Source organism: Phyllostomus discolor, chromosome 2 (genome assembly GCF_004126475.2).
Source record: "Phyllostomus discolor isolate MPI-MPIP mPhyDis1 chromosome 2, mPhyDis1.pri.v3, whole genome shotgun sequence".
NCBI lineage: Eukaryota > Metazoa > Chordata > Mammalia > Chiroptera > Phyllostomidae > Phyllostomus > Phyllostomus discolor.
In genome coordinates, this window is record NC_040904.2 from 174,652,562 (window position 1) to 174,668,553 (window position 15,992).

At 35.2% G+C, this 15,992-nt stretch overlaps 1 protein-coding gene across 1 annotated transcript in view; it reads left to right on the forward strand.

The window, feature by feature from the left end:
* Nucleotides 1-15,992, forward strand: part of KIF21A (kinesin family member 21A) — a 138,987-nt gene that overhangs the window by 78,810 nt on the left and 44,185 nt on the right. The window contains 5 exon segments of the mRNA XM_028533277.2: nt 1,322-1,517; nt 2,647-2,836; nt 3,158-3,221; nt 8,783-8,986; nt 14,294-14,332. Coding sequence (XP_028389078.1) covers nt 1,322-1,517; nt 2,647-2,836; nt 3,158-3,221; nt 8,783-8,986; nt 14,294-14,332 — 693 coding nt within the window.

The following is a 15,992-nucleotide window of genomic DNA, read 5'->3' on the forward strand; positions in this document are numbered from 1 at the left end:
AAATTTCATCATCATCATCATAATAAATAATAATAATAAATAAAACCAACAAAAAAGGGATAGACAAAGGATGTGAGGAAGCAGAGAGAAAAAATACACCTAGACTGACAATTGGCTTCTTGGACTGAACAATACTATAGTTGAACCTGAATAATAGTAAGTGTAAGGATAAATAAGGAGGCACAACAGCTGATAAAGAGAAGTTGATGGGTAGAATGGGACCTCTTTTAAAAGGGTTACTATGAGTGCTGTGTTGAGATCATTGGGGGAAGGCAGGAATGGAAGCAGGAGACGAGGAAGCTATAGATTAGAATTGATAGGCATGAATTCCCTATCAGGGTGGGTAAATTAGCTCTTTAATTGCAGTTCTATACATTTTTTTCAGTGAATGTGTGAGTTGATTAGAATGCCCTGGTCTGTTTTACTGAGAGACAATAGCCAGGGCATACTAGGCATTTTACTATCCTATTTTTTGGTTGGTAAAACAATTCATTGTTTTTATAAAGTAATGTTCCCAATCTTTCCTGTGTAATCTGGCCAGAAACCCTGGAACTGGGATCACTCAATTACAAATGATATTCTATATTATAAAACATACGGATATATTAAGTTTATCTGAACTATTGTTCAGGATTTTGTGCAAAATATTTTGCTGACAATGAAAATCAGGTTAGAAGTGATTAAATAAAAGGAAGAAAAATTTAAAATCTTCAAATATTAGGTAGATATTTTAAAAATGATTTTTGAACTTCAGTTAGGCAGATAGAATTTTAGAATTAGGCTATGTGCATTGCCTCAAATTTTTATTGTAAAGAGATGAGAAATAAATATATGTACTTATATTTTCTCAAGGTATTATGGATCAAAGAAGGATAATATAAATTCATTTTCCCCAATTTGACTTGAATAAACAAAATCTCTTTTTAAAATATTTTATTTATTTAAATATTTAGAGACGAGATGGGAGGGAGAAAGAGAGAGAGAGAGAAATGTCAATGTGTGGTTGCCTCTCATGCAGCCCCCACTGGGGACCTGGCCTGCAACGCAGGCATCTGCCCTGACTGGGAATTGAACCTGTGATGCTTTGGTTCACAGCCCATACTCCATCCACTGAGTTATGCCAGCCAGGGCACAAAATCTTTTTAAGATACTCTTAAAGCTTAGGGGACTTTTAAATTTGTTTTTACATTTAAGTTACTAGTATCAATCTTTTGGTATCTTGAAGAGAAGATATTATTCAAAGGGCAGGAATTTAAAATTGATTATTGCAATGTTTTATTTGCTTTTATCTGTAAACCTAATTATTCTTTGAAACTTTCAGCCAAACAATCATGATAGCCTGTGTCAGCCCTTCAGACAGAGATTTTATGGAAACTTTAAATACACTGAAGTATGCCAATCGAGCTAGAAATATCAAGAACAAGGTAATGGTGAATCAGGACAGAGCTAGTCAGCAGATCAATGCACTCCGCAGTGAGATCACACGACTTCAGATGGAGCTCATGGAGTACAAAACGGTAAGCTAATGGGTTTGCATTTTGTGATACTGTTGATGGGAGAGACCTGGTTCTTCTTACTGACGCGTGTAAAGAATTACATATCAGCAAATCAGTTTATTAGTGGTCCATTTCCATGGGAGAGAACAGGACTGGGTAGAGTAGGGGGTGAAAGGCAAAGCTTCACAGCAAAGCAGGGTGAGAAAAGCAAGAGAGGCTGGAGACCAGGGTGCAAGCCCCTGGGCAGCCTGAGGCCTGGTGGCCAGAAGCCCTGTGGCCCGAGATCCAAGAGCCCCCGGGACTGAGAGAGAGAGAGAGAGAGAGAGAGAGAGAGAGCGCCCTTTGTTCTTAGGACTTATATAGTTGGTGGGCTAGGAGGGAAAAAGGTCACATATTGATTAACGGGTAAATGTGTCACCAGCTTTCCTGTGGGAATGTGACTACCCAAGCTTAGGGATGTGTGGGGGTCTGTCAGCCCCAAATCCTTATCTTGCTCCAGACTCCCCTTGGTCATCCTGTTGTAAAACAAATACGTGACAGGAGGAAGTTAACTACAATTGGGGCACTTTCCTTCTTTCTTGTTAACATAGTGTTTCTTGTGATGTTAGAACACCTGGCAATATTATCAGACCAGGCTTAGGACTGCTGAGTTAACATGTGAGACTTGTCTCCTTCCTCCTTCCTGCCTCGGTTTACTATTTATTCTACCTAATTGGTAAAAGGTGTTTCCTGGCAACCAGGGTGATGAATGCTGGCCAGTGACAGTATTGCAGACTCAGAGTTCTTCCTATGTTGGCTCCTGCTTCAGTACGTTTTGCGAACATAGTGATGCCTTTGGTGATGGTTTGCACATGTATGTCTGTCAGGATAGCGGCCTCCTTCCTCTGAAGGTAGAATTCTCTAGTTTTCCTTAATCATGCTTAGCCTATCAACCTTAACAACCGCTTGTTTCAAAAGGCTTCCTATTCAATCAACTTCTTTAGTGACACCCCTGAGGGATGCAGTAGAGGGAAAAGGAACTGTTTTGCCTTGGGGCTGTTAAGACAAAGGGCTCTTGGCTGTACAACTTCATAGTCCTGTAATATCCTGAAACAAATTTCTTGTGTGTTTAAGGCTCCTCAATCAACAGGGAAATATCTTTCTTTTCTAGGGTAAAAGAATAATTGATGAAGAGGGTGTGGAAAGCATCAATGACATGTTTCATGAGAATGCTATGCTACAGACTGAAAATAATAATCTGCGTGTAAGAATTAAAGCCATGCAAGAGACGGTTGATGCTTTGAGGACCAGAATCACACAGCTTGTTAGTGATCAGGCCAACCAAGTTCTTGCCAGAGCAGGTATGCGTGCAGGGTGGGATGAGTGAGGGATTAACCTTTGGAGGACAGGGGACATTCTTTGTGTTTGTTAATTACCTGGAACATTTGAAATAGAAATGTCAGTCTGTGTATGTACAACTTGTGATTTTAAGTTAAATACTTGGTTTGTAAATAATACATTCTTACAGAAACAAAATATGCCTTTTATAAGGGTGGGAAATTTGCTGTATGAATTGTGTTTTAATTATTATTTTGTTTCCATAACTTGTTTTTTTTCTCCCATTATGTTTTGTTGATGTTTTAATTGAAAAGAAATTCTTATGTTTGTATTTTATCTTGCAGGGGAAGGAAATGAGGAGATTGGTAATATGATTCATAATTATATCAAAGAAATTGAAGATCTCAGGTACAGTTCATGTTCAGTGTATAAAATACACATTTTGGGTTTGTTAATATTGCTATTTGTTGGGCTTATTGTTTAGGAACTGTTAATGGTGATATTTCAGCCCTTTGGTCAGGTTAACTTTAGGGGAATAGATATTTGTCTTTCCATAATATCACATTCCAAAAAATTTTCCATTTCTTCCCATCTTATATCCCCATGTCATCTTCCTACTCTGGTTGTCATACCTCTTGTGAGAGCTTATCTAACCTGACATACAGAACAGGCATAATTGATGCCTTTAAAGGTTGATGAAGTGCCCTTTGGTACCATTCCTCATCATTTGGGAATGGTCAGCATCCATAAGTAATCTTTAATTTTTTAAATCTCCCATTCCTTCTGTTCCCTTCTACTGCTCTAGCTACCTCTTACGTGTGAATCATCGCATCCCTACATACTTACCTGCCTCTCCGGTACAGAGGCTCATTCGTCTTCACATTTTACACACATACTACAAATGTTCACCGTATGCTGAGCACCATGCCATGGACTTAGCAAGTGTGACATAAACAAGTTCACAGTCTAAGTGAGGCAATTTAGATAAATAATCACATGTCATAAATGAAATGACAGAAATTAGTAAAAGGAATGCCATCACCTGGTATGGGAATAGAGATGAGACCTCCAAGCCCAGACTGGGGAAGTAGGGGCCAGAAAGAAGGTCAGGGACACTAATCATTTTTGTGTTTTGCTTAGTTAGGTTCCATGGTTTTCCCTGATGGCTCAGCTACTTTCTCTGGAAATAAAACTATAGTCTGCTTCACGGGGAGCCTCTGAGCAGCTCAGGTCTCATTTTTGTACCCATTTGCAGAAAATAACCAAGCGGGAGATCATATTTCACAGCTACCCCAACACTTCTCCAACTTGCATTTGTGTTCTCTTTCCCTTTCTCTCCTTCTGCTTAGTTTAGCAATCCTTGAACAGAGAGAGATGGGGAATGTTGCCACTGTTTCTGCCACTGCAAGGCACACTGGATCGCTTAGGTATTTTAAACAGCAAAAACAAATGAGAAGACATCCGATGTGGCAATAAATAGAGTTACTTTATTAACTGTTACTTTTTTTTTCTGTACTTATATCTCCAAGCTTTACCTTTTGGCGGAGACCTCTGGGGCATTGGTTCCTGGTTCTGGTCAGCAGTTACCTGGACTTGCATTTCTATCCTGTGTGGGCAATGCTCTTTCCCACCTACTGCCAAAAACTTGTCTTTCCTCATGCTCCTAGCTTGCTTCTCTTCTGTTTCCTTGGCACTGCTCAATTCTGAAGACTGATTCCATGCTCTGGTTACTGTGCTCTGATTCTTCTCTCTCACCCTGTTATTCTGAGGCCTTATGTAAGCTTGATCTCACCATTGGACACATGGCCTCAATTAGTGTTATTTCCTAGAAAACCGACTGAATTATTTCTGCTCCTCCTACTCGCTAAAAGCAGCATTTAATATTTCTTTCTTCTAGTTCTTGAGTTAAGACCATTATTTAAGTCATTTAGAGAACAGAGAGGAGGCAGGGCCTGAGTTCAATCAATGATCAAATCTTTCTGGGTATAGGTTAATAGCTCATTCCATTTTCCCAACTCTTCTTTGATGGTTCTTTAATTAGTGTATCTCATTCCTGAGGAGTAGTCTTCTAGAATCCCAGCACTGTAATTTATAGTGTAAAAATAATTTATGTATAAGCATAAATGAGCTTTGAATTTAACTTGGATTACCTTTCTGTTTCAAAATTTATTAATTTATTAATAAGTGTGTGACCTTGAGAAAGTGACCTAATGTCTCTGAGCTTTAGTTAATTCATCTGTAAGAATCAGGCAATTAATACCTGCTCGACTCAAAGAGTTATTGTGGGGCTCTAAGAAAGCACAGGATCTGAAAGTTCTTCAATTCAAAAGTACTCCAAAGGCCTGACACATTATTATTATTTATGCACAAGTTCTCCCATTTTGTTTTTATTCACTAGATCCTGCTCCAATTCATATTTCTGTCAAAACTTGGTCTTAGAAAGGCATTTATTTGTAGCTTCCTAAACTTAACACAGATATATGTATTGTCACTTGGAAATATATTTTGCTCAGACTGGTGTGGCTCAGTTGGTTGGGCGTTGTCCCACAAAGCAAAGGGTCAGCAGTTCAATTCCTGGTCAGGACACATGCCTGGGTGACGGGTTCGGACCCTGGTTGGGGCATATGTGAGAGGCAACCAATTGATGTTTCTCTCTCACATTGAGGTTCTCTCCCTTTCTCCCTCCCCTCTCCTCTCTCTAAAAATAAATAAAATCTTAGAAAAAAATAGAAAGAAATGTCTGTATTTTAAGTCTTATTATTCTAATTATAGAATAATATTAGTTACCTTTTTACCTTTTAATAACTTACATGCCATATTATTTTTTGTGAACTAATAATAGTCATTAATTAATTCTTGTTTTGGTGGGACTTAATTTTTTGTAGAAATTTTGGAAAATATAATGCAGTATAAACAAAATTAAAATCATTCATATTCACATCATTCCTAAAACAATTGATAACATATTGGTATATCTTTTCAATATTTTTTCAAAGCATACTTTAGCAAAGTTGGTATTAGGGGGTATGTATTGCTTTGCTATCCATTCTTTGAAATGTGACAAGATATTATGAGTATTTTGAAAATGTTATTAATTATTTTTGTAACATGATTTCCACATGGTTCCATGTAGTACTATCTTCTGTTTTTAATTAGTGTAACTACTTCCCTATGTTAGATAATTATATTTTTAGAAACTTTTTGATAAGAATAGTTATTGTTAACTGCATTATCAGTCAGGCGAGTTTAAATTCATTGTATCATTGATCCTCATAATAATTCTAGAGAAGTGTATATTTTTCATTTACATTTTACAGAAGAAACAGTGGAGGCTTTTAGAGACTAATGGTCCAAGATTTAGTGAGTGACAGAGCTGAGAGGCAAGCCCTCAGTCTGCTCCTTCCCATGGGAGTCTGTGTACTTCCTTTCACATCTCACTGTTCAGTCTCCTGTCAAATGAAATGCAGGCAGCAAGTGGGTGGGTGGGTGAGTGTGAAGAGAAAGAAAGGGTAACAGAGAGATGCTATCTCTAATAGCCGGTATAAGAAGCAGGTCCTACTAAGTAGCATGGGATTTGTGGAGGTGAGCCCTAAAGGGTTTAGCCTTTATCGGCACTAGGATTGTAAAAACATTGAAATGCTCCTACCAAATGCAAACCTTTATTTATTTATTTATTTATTTATTTAGGGATTTTACTTATTTTTTAGAGAAAGAAAGAGAAAGAGAGGGAGAGAAACATCAATGTGTGGTTGCCTCTCGTGCACCCCCAACTGGGGATTTGGCCTGCACCCCAGGCATGTACCCTGACTAGGAATTGAAGTGGCAGCCTTTTGGTTCACAGGATGGTGCTCAATCCACTGAGCCACAGCAGCGAGAGCCAAACACACTTTAAAATAAGGTATTAAAAAAAAACACAGGTTGTCTGATTGTTATATAAATCAGCCAATAAGTCAATGACTTGACTTAAAAGACAAGGCATTTATTGTCTATATTATTAAGTATCTTGTGTTTGAAAGTTTTGAAATAATAGCACACAACAGTATATACAAAACAGCAAATAAAACTGTGTTTTAACTTTGAAAAAAGACAGGTCATTATTGACAATTAGCTTATATTTTCCTTCATTATTAATATTCATTATTATGCACCAAGCTTTATGATAGGTATTGAAAATATGGAAAATTACACATTTTGATTCAGTTTTTATGTTATGAAGATTTTATGTATTTAATTTTAGAGAGAGGAAAAGGAAGGGAGAAAGAGATGGAGAGAAAAATTGATTTGAGAGAGAAACATCTATTGGTTGCCTCTCACATGCACCCTGACTGGGGACCAAACCCACAACCCAGGCACATACCCTGATTGGGAATAAACAAGTGACCTTTCACTTTGTGAAATGATGCCCAACCAACTGAACCACACTAGTCAGGGCTTGACTGAGTTTTTATACTTAGGCTGCCCCCTTGTTTAAAAAAAATGACAGCACTATATTTATGATTTTCTTTAAAATGATTTTGAAGCCATTTAACCTAGAAGTTTGTACACAGCTACTTAACCATTTACAATATTATAATTGTTTTGTGCTCACATGCAATACCAGATATATAATAAAACAATTTCATTAAAGAACTAGTAAGACATTGCGGGGGCAGGGGGTTGACTGTGGGAATGGAGGGGGTGGGACAGGGGAGAGTAATGGAGAAAAAAGGCAGAACAGCTGTAACTGAACAACTATAAAAAAAGAGTTAGTAAAACATTAACTTGGAATGTATATCACTGATTTATATACACTCTGTCTTCGGCTGGTTTCAACAGTGTCATGAATAATTTTGGTAAAGAATGAAAAAACACAGAGATGACTATGCCTTTGAGAGCTTAATTGTTACAAATAATCTAGCATCTTCTTCTGAAATATTTGCACATATGGCAAAAGTGCTTAGTAATACAGTTTTGGGACAGAAGTAGTAGGTAGCATTTTCTCTTTACAGCCCTATCCTGGTCACATTTGCTAATTTACCTTGGAAATATGTTACATTCAAGTAGATAATTGTGTTCTTGATGGTTCAAATCAAATCAGAGTAAAGCCCAGAGGACTCGCTGAATCCCTTTCAGCCTCAATTCCAGGCTGTTTTAGGATCTTACCATTCCGTGGTTTTGCATATTACTGACAATACATACATTATTCTCCTGTCATTAGTTGGATCACTTGAACAAACAAAAGAATGTTTTCGATTATCAGACTCGGGTTTCCTTGGAGATACCATCTTTTCCCATGACATATTCAGGAGCCAGATGTCTTTCAGCCAGTTTGGGGCAAGTTTGACTGACTATTCTTTGCAAGGGTTTGAGAATGTTATTACAGCATGATGAATAAGGAACTGAAGGGTTGAGAACCATGCTGCCACTGTATTTTAAGTTTAAATGATGGCTTTACAAAGCAAGGATAGCTAGTGCCTGGTGGCCAGAATGCAAGTAATCTAATTACTGTTGGTACTCTTGAGCACAAAGAGTGTGATTTCAAATTTGTAATTAGTTAATCTGGGAATTAAAAATATCCTAAATATTAATGTTTGTGAACACATTTATTTTTTTAAAAAAGCCTACCGTGCAGCAATGATGAAAGACCATTTGGAGGTCTTTTTTTTTTAAGCATGCAAAACAACTCATTTAAAATGCCAATTTATTCCTGCTGTAGTCAACTCTGCAGAGGCAGAGAGTAGAATGGTGGTTGCCAGGGCCTAGGAGGAGAGGGGAATGAGGAGATAGTGCTTCACTGGTACAGAGCTTCAGCGGGAGAAGATAAAGAAGTTCTGCAGACAGGTGATGACCGTGGTTGTCGTAACAGTGTCAATGAACTTGGCACACTGCAGAACTGTACACTTAGGAATGGCTAGGGTGGTAAATTTTATGGTCTGTATTTTTTGCCACAATAAAAAATGTTTCCTGTTTAATATATTTTTATTCACTAGGGCAAAATTATTAGAGAGTGAAGCAGTGAATGAGAACCTTCGAAAAAGCTTGACAAGAGCCACAGCAAGATCACCTTACTTCAGTGGACCATCATCCTTCTCTCCTACTATCCTGTCCTCAGACAGGGAGACCATTGAAATTATAGATCTAGCTAAGAAAGATTTAGAAAAGCTGAAGAGGAAAGAAAAAAAGAAGAAGAAAAGGTAGTGTTTTAAAATCACTGGTTTATGAATCCCTATTTTGTTTTTAGTTTTCAGGATACTTTAATTGGTGATTACAGTGAGTATACATAATCTCATAAGTATATTAACAATTGAAATGCCATTTAAATTAGCCAACAATTACAATGATGCTTTTCATAGTTTATCTCTACTTATATGTAAAAAGGTTACTTATAATATTATGGTAATGAATTTTATTTAGACTATGGCAAGGTAAAATTACTATTAGAGACTGTTACATTATTTCTTCAAATAGCTGCTCTTGCATTCCATTCATCTTTCTTTTCTGCAAAGCTTGCTGTACCATTATAATTCAGTGTTTTCATTTTTTCCATATTGTCTAATGCAATTAAATAGTCTCATGGATATCTTCTAATTCCTGTCTAGATTAGTTTAACTAAAGGCTAAACTAATCCATCAGACTGTCATTTAATATCATTTGCTGTCTCAAGTATTTTCTGCAGGGCTTCTAATTTGATTATGTGAAAGTTATTTATTATCTGAATCTTCCAACAAGGAGTTACTCAGCTTTTCACCACTGTTCTAGGCTGTCTTTTCCTTGCATCCTGATAATATTTCCTTCTGAAATTAACTGGGTGCAAAGAAGAGGAGGAAAATAAAAATACGACCACTTGTAATATGTGAGTGGTTAAATACTCAGGAATACTTTACATGTTTACATATTGATTCTATAGTGCAGTCAAATATATTTTGAACTTGCCAGTCAAATTAATTTTAAGCATTTTTGGCTAGATATTCAAAACTAGGCAAAGCTATCTTATTGTGAAATGATTTGTTACAAGGGGTGCACTTTATAGAATTACTATTGACATTTAGTCTACTGCTTTGCTCAGTTTATTTAGAAATTCATCTTAGGCAACCAGGCATTTCTTCCATCAACAAAAAAGAGTTGGTCAAAGTTATTGGAGGTAAAATTCTTCACATTAATTCTGCTTTATGTCTTTGAGTTAAAAAGGAGTGAGTGAAATAATTAAAACAAGGAGTTGCACATCTGTGGTTAGGAGGCATTGCAGTTGAAATTCCATTCTTCAGATGCTAATGTCTTAGCAGGTGTTTTCTGTGGATGGCTGGTTGTGGCAGCATTGAGACATCTATAATGAGTCCCTCTTAGGTAGGACAATTGAAATGGAAATAATGATTGTTGAATTATTGAAACCAGTGTTATTCAACATACTACTTGGATAAAAATGAGACGTGCACATGACTTACCATTTACATATAAAATCTAATTCTGTAGTTGGTCAGAATGTCAAAAGTTATGACTTGTGTTTAAAGGGTCAGGTGATTGGTGTTCATGAATAAGTGTAATCAAGGGTTTATTATTCAAGGTCATGAGCTGGTTCTGCTCCTTCCTTTTGAGTTAAATTCAGTGATTACCTAAACCGCTGTTGGATATGAATAATTAACAAAAGAAATGAAAACATAGGCTCTTCTGTCCATAGGTACCCCAAATTAATACCTCTGGTGCAGGTTATTTTTTTGATAATGCAGGGTTGTAAGCATTTTGACTGATAAATAGCATTAAAGGAAAAGTATTTTATTAGGATTTGTCTCTATTGCTTTGCAACCATTTCAAGATAAAAATATTAAATAAAATAGTTATTACAAAGTGATAAATTATGACTATTTTAGTGATTCTTTTAGATGTAACAATTATTAAGATAAAAATAATAGCAGATTTAATATTAAGAACTCACCAAATAACTGGATTTAAACACAAAAATCCAAGTAAGAAAAGTTATTTTCTAACAAAAAGTTGTATGAGGTTAAAGAAAAAATTCTGATAAAAACTGAATAAGCCAGATAAGGTAAATTGAGAGATGTTACTTTAATCTTCTGTGAAAAAAGTGGAAGATGGCTTTGAATGAGAAAAACAGATTAATACATACTGTAATAGCTCCTACTCAGTGTTTTTAACATGCTTTATAAAGCATTATCACACACATGCTATAGTGTGTCTTTGTAAAACTGAAACATATAATGTAGTGTGAACCTAGGAAAAATGTTGTGTATCATAGACCATATAATTGTATGAATTTACCACATATATCAATTTGTAAAATTTAATAGAATTTGTTATTACACTATTTAAACTTTGTTGTGGATTAAAAATATGAAAGCCAATACTATTTTAGTAAGCTTGATAAAAGATTTTGTCGTCAGTAACTTTTAGCTATAGATCCAAATAACATTTAGTTGAGTGTTTCTGTTTTTAAAATGTAGGTAAACTCTCATTTTAGCCAAAGAGTAGAAACTGTTAATAAACAGAGATTTCCCGCAGTGTTGAGAAGGACATCAGCTTTACTGACATTAGCGATTAGTCTTCCACAGGAACTCTTTGGAGGCTATAGCTCCTCTTTGGATATCCTGATTTTTGTCCAGTTGTGTTACAGGCCTCGTATTTATTTTATTTATCAGAGAGACATTACAAAATTTGTGTTCTGCCTCAACCTTACATATATAGTAAGTTTAACTAAAATTGTTTGGAACTCGAACTATTTTTTTCTCTGGAAAGTGTTACAAATACATAGTGTTCAAGTTTCCAATTCAATCACATAAAATGATTTTTACACATTTTATAGTGTTTTGACAACAATTCGAGAAGGGAATAGGAAAATACAAAACAGGGGAAATAAACTTTCATTCTCAAGGGTGTAGCCAACCTTTGGGGGAAAATATGAGTTTCTGCCTTCATTGTTCTTTCTTATTCCCATCTACTGACGCTTTGCGTCCCTGTGCTGCCTGGTCCGTTTGTCCCTTCCCCAGTCAGTTCTCATGTAAATCTACCCACTCCAGAGTATCCCCAGTTTCAGAATCATCTGCTTTTTTCTCTTATCTCTTTACATTCAAACTTGGGAGCAAAGCCATCTGACAAAAGGAATTCATGCCAGTGGAAATGACTTAGAACCAGTAAGCTTCTTTACTAGGGGTGTTTGTAATTTTGAAAGAGGAAGCATTAATCTAAATACTAAAATTTGGGGCAGCAGCCCCATTGAGAAAAAAAAAATCAAGTCATATAGGAAAGAATTATTTTTTTTACTAGCTTTTGGCTGAGAATTTCTAAACTTGTCTGGGGCTTGACCTTTCTTTGGGTTCCACTTTCCTAGGCTGTCCTGGTTCTCATAACTGCTTTCTTTCCTCCCCACTGAATCCACAGATTCTTTAGAAGCTCCATATCTTTTAATTTACTTTGTTTTGTGCTGTTACTTTTTGGTTCTGGTAGCTATGGTAGGGAGAGCAGCAACTGGGTCACTTTTATGAGTGCATCTGCGTTCAAGGTGGACGTCAAAGGTCTGTTTTACATCAAAGTTTCACCCTCTTTGGCATCCGAGTCTTTATGAAAGCTACAACCAGTAGCTAATATGTGATGCTTTAAGGTTTGGTCTTCTACCTTTTTTGTTGATCTGCAAAATAGGTCTACACAGGAGGAAAATATGGGAGAATAATTGAATAGATTATATTGCTTGTTTTTCAGTTACATAAATGCTTTAGAATGATTAGCAGGATTTGTACCTGCCTCTCTTCCTGCCCTCCACCCCTGATGTGGAAGTATTATAATGTAACTGAATGAAATAAAAACTGAACTACTTTAAATTATGGAGAAGTGTCAAATTATCAGTTTATTTCTCTGACCCTCCACTGTCTTTTTGAACTATTGATTGCAAAGCTTTTCTTAAAAAGGCAATTGGGAAGGCATCTAAAGTTCATCTACTTATTAGCACATATCATTCATAGATTTTAATATAACTCTCTTGTGTAAGGCAAACAAAAAGTCTTCATATTGAAAATAGAAAATTTTGTTTCTTTGCCAATGAAACATATCTTTTGAGCCATTGTAGCTCATTATCATCAGTATAAGCCTGGATTAAAAATAAAGTACTTTTGCATTTTTTTATGTATTTGGATAAAGAAAATCTATGATTCACACATCCCCATATTTTTGGATATCTAGCTTTAAATGACTCACATCGTAAATAAAAACTTCACTTACTCATCAGACTGCATTATATTTGTATTTAGTGGTGTCAGGTTGAAACTCTAGAAACACAGATTTCTTAGGCAATGGCTTTACTTTAGTTTTTTAGCCATTAAATTGCACCTTTGATCCCTGGTGAATATCACTCTGTTGACTGTTTTTCTCAGAAAGATTGCTAGTCTCTTCTTATAATAGCAGTATATAAGTACATAAGAAAAACAATCACAGGCCAACAAATAAAAATCGTATGTGAGCACATATTGTTACAAAATTAAAATGAGAACTGGCATGATAAAATAATTCACATCTAAGACTCAGTCTCTTAGTTGTAAAATGTTGATGATTCTGGAAAACATTTTTGAAATTCTGAGCAGAAGTGGGCTGTATCAAGGTTGCTCTATGCTTCTTCAGAGCCTAGCACATCTGTCTTCTTGTCTCCATGACAAATGTTGGCATTCAGTACATTCCATTGAGTGAAGATGCCCAATTCTGCACAGTCAGTATTCTGTAAATTTATTTCAAAGCATTTAAGTACATGCTTATAGTTTTTAATACTTTTCTAATTAAACTATAATCTTACTAATGGAAAGTACTACATTTCCCATTTTATTGCCACCTTTGCCTTAGATGTCCTTTTGATAGTTTTTAATATTAGTACAGTGATATTATGAGGTTTTAAATTTTAATTGATAAAATTACATTTTTTGCTGATATCATATTCATTTGACTGTAATACCATTTCATGTATAATTTTGAAATAGGATTTTTTTCATGTAGTGATGTTCACATGTAGTATATTAAAGTAGAAATAGTATGTAGCGTTAATGGTAATTTCATATTCTGGTATAAAGGCATTACTGTTTGAAGTTCTTTAATGATGCCATGAAAAGGTCTTTTGTAAAGGTCTAAAAGGCAGAGGATATTATTGAAAGTAGGTCTTTGTGGGAAACTGAGAAAACTGATCCATTTCAGATTTAAAAAAGAAATGGTATTCAACACTCCTACTATTTATATAAATTGAGACTTTACATTTTATTGCTAAGTAACTTCAACTGATAATCTATATATAGTCTTCTTAGATATAATGCTGCTTGTTTTTCTACTTACTTTTTATTCATACAAAATGTATTGCCTTTTTACTGTGTATTGTCCTTTGATGATATCTTTTAAAATTTATTTTAAAGTCTTCAAGCTCATGTTTCATTTTTACCTTCTTATCACTCTCGCTTTTTACTGTCTGGTTTGTCCTTCATTGGCTTGGCCTTCCAATACTGTGCCTCCTGATTTTGAAGGCTACAGAAACTTGAGGAAAGCAATCGAGAAGAAAGAAGGTTGGAATATTTCCCAGGTTTTTAATTAAAATGTCATTTAAATACTTAGTTGCCATTCAAAAGGAAATGTGTTATAGAATTATAGATTGTTTCAGACTAGATTAGCTTGGTGCTCCTAAAAGTAATGATTTTATAAAATTAAAAATACCAAATACCTTTTTGAAAATACTTTTTGAGTAGAAAACCCTGACTAGTTATATGAATTAAAGTTTAGGCAATTTCATGTGATTTCAGAATAAACTATCATAATTATGAAGGCAACTTACCCTTTGTAGGCTAAAAATGACCCCAAGCCTCATTTGATTTTCAAAATGCATCTTTCAGAAACTTGTGAGCAGACTGGCAGTTATCAGTTGGATGGGAATTGACATTTTGGTGCAGCCCATGCTAAGTCATGGGCGGGCTCTCTCCTCTTCCTATTTGGTGTAATCTTTGTTGAAAAACAACATTAATATGGCAACAAAGCAAAAGGAAACTGTGGCCTTACTATAAGATTTACAAAGCATTTTTAAGGTTGAATTAGGAAAACAAGTGTTTTAAAATGTATTTGAAGTGAGCATCAGAAACAAGGTATCTGCTTTTCCATGTGAAATTTGAACAGAATTTAGAAGAACATTTCTCTATGTAATAAACATTTATGTTTTCACTCATTCAGAATTGTGGTTTTTAAACCAGGGTCAAGTGGTGTTTTACTTCCTAGAAGAATTTCTCCACATAGATTTTTCTAAACACATCTCCATATTATGTAATCAAAATTGCTAAGAAAATAAACTAGTTTTTAATAGTGTTTATGTATTTTGAAGTACCACTTTAGAAATTTCTCTTTTAAAATAAGCTTTTTGAGGACATTTACTGTGCAACAATTAGGTAAACTAATATCTTACTTTAAATATGAAAGCTTAAAAATTACAATTTTTTGAAATTATTTAATAATTCCATTTCACAATTATATTCTATGCATTATATAGTATTCTAAAGTTTCTAGTTCTATAATTCTACAACTTATTCAAAGTATTTTATAATTGTAGTACAATTCTAGTTGTCCATGAACTATACTCAGTCACCTGATTTGTATATCTAGATCATTATGTTTATCATTGGAATTAAAGGCGTAAAAATGTGAAAATTTTTCTATTTTTTAAAATAAGTTATGTAGTTAAAGTAGTATGTGGAAAATTTTTTCCTACCTTAAAATATTGAAGTTATTTAAATGTACCTAGTGGATAGTTTGCTTCCAACTTTTGAATCACCCCTAAAGGGTAGCAAAAACAGAGCAGATTGATGTTCTAGGACAGGGCTTCTCAAACGTGAATATGCACACAGGTTACCAGGGGAGTTTGATGAACTGAAGATTCTGATTCCGTAGGACTAAAGTATGGAGCCTGCATATCTAACAGGCTCCTGGGTGGTGCTAATGCTTCCCTATCTGTTGGACTGAACTTCAGGTGCCAGATTTTAGAATATTGGCCTGGGGTCTTGGTACCTGGTTTTAGTCCCCTTGAATAGATTAATTTACCCAGGCCACAGTTTCTTTTTTGGTTGTTAGCAGAAATGTTGACACTGGTTGTCAGATGTTAAAGGGGTTAAAATCACACGAGCACTAGTGTTCTTCCCAGCTCTGAGATTCTGAATCTGTATAAAGTGCCGATCCAATGTATCT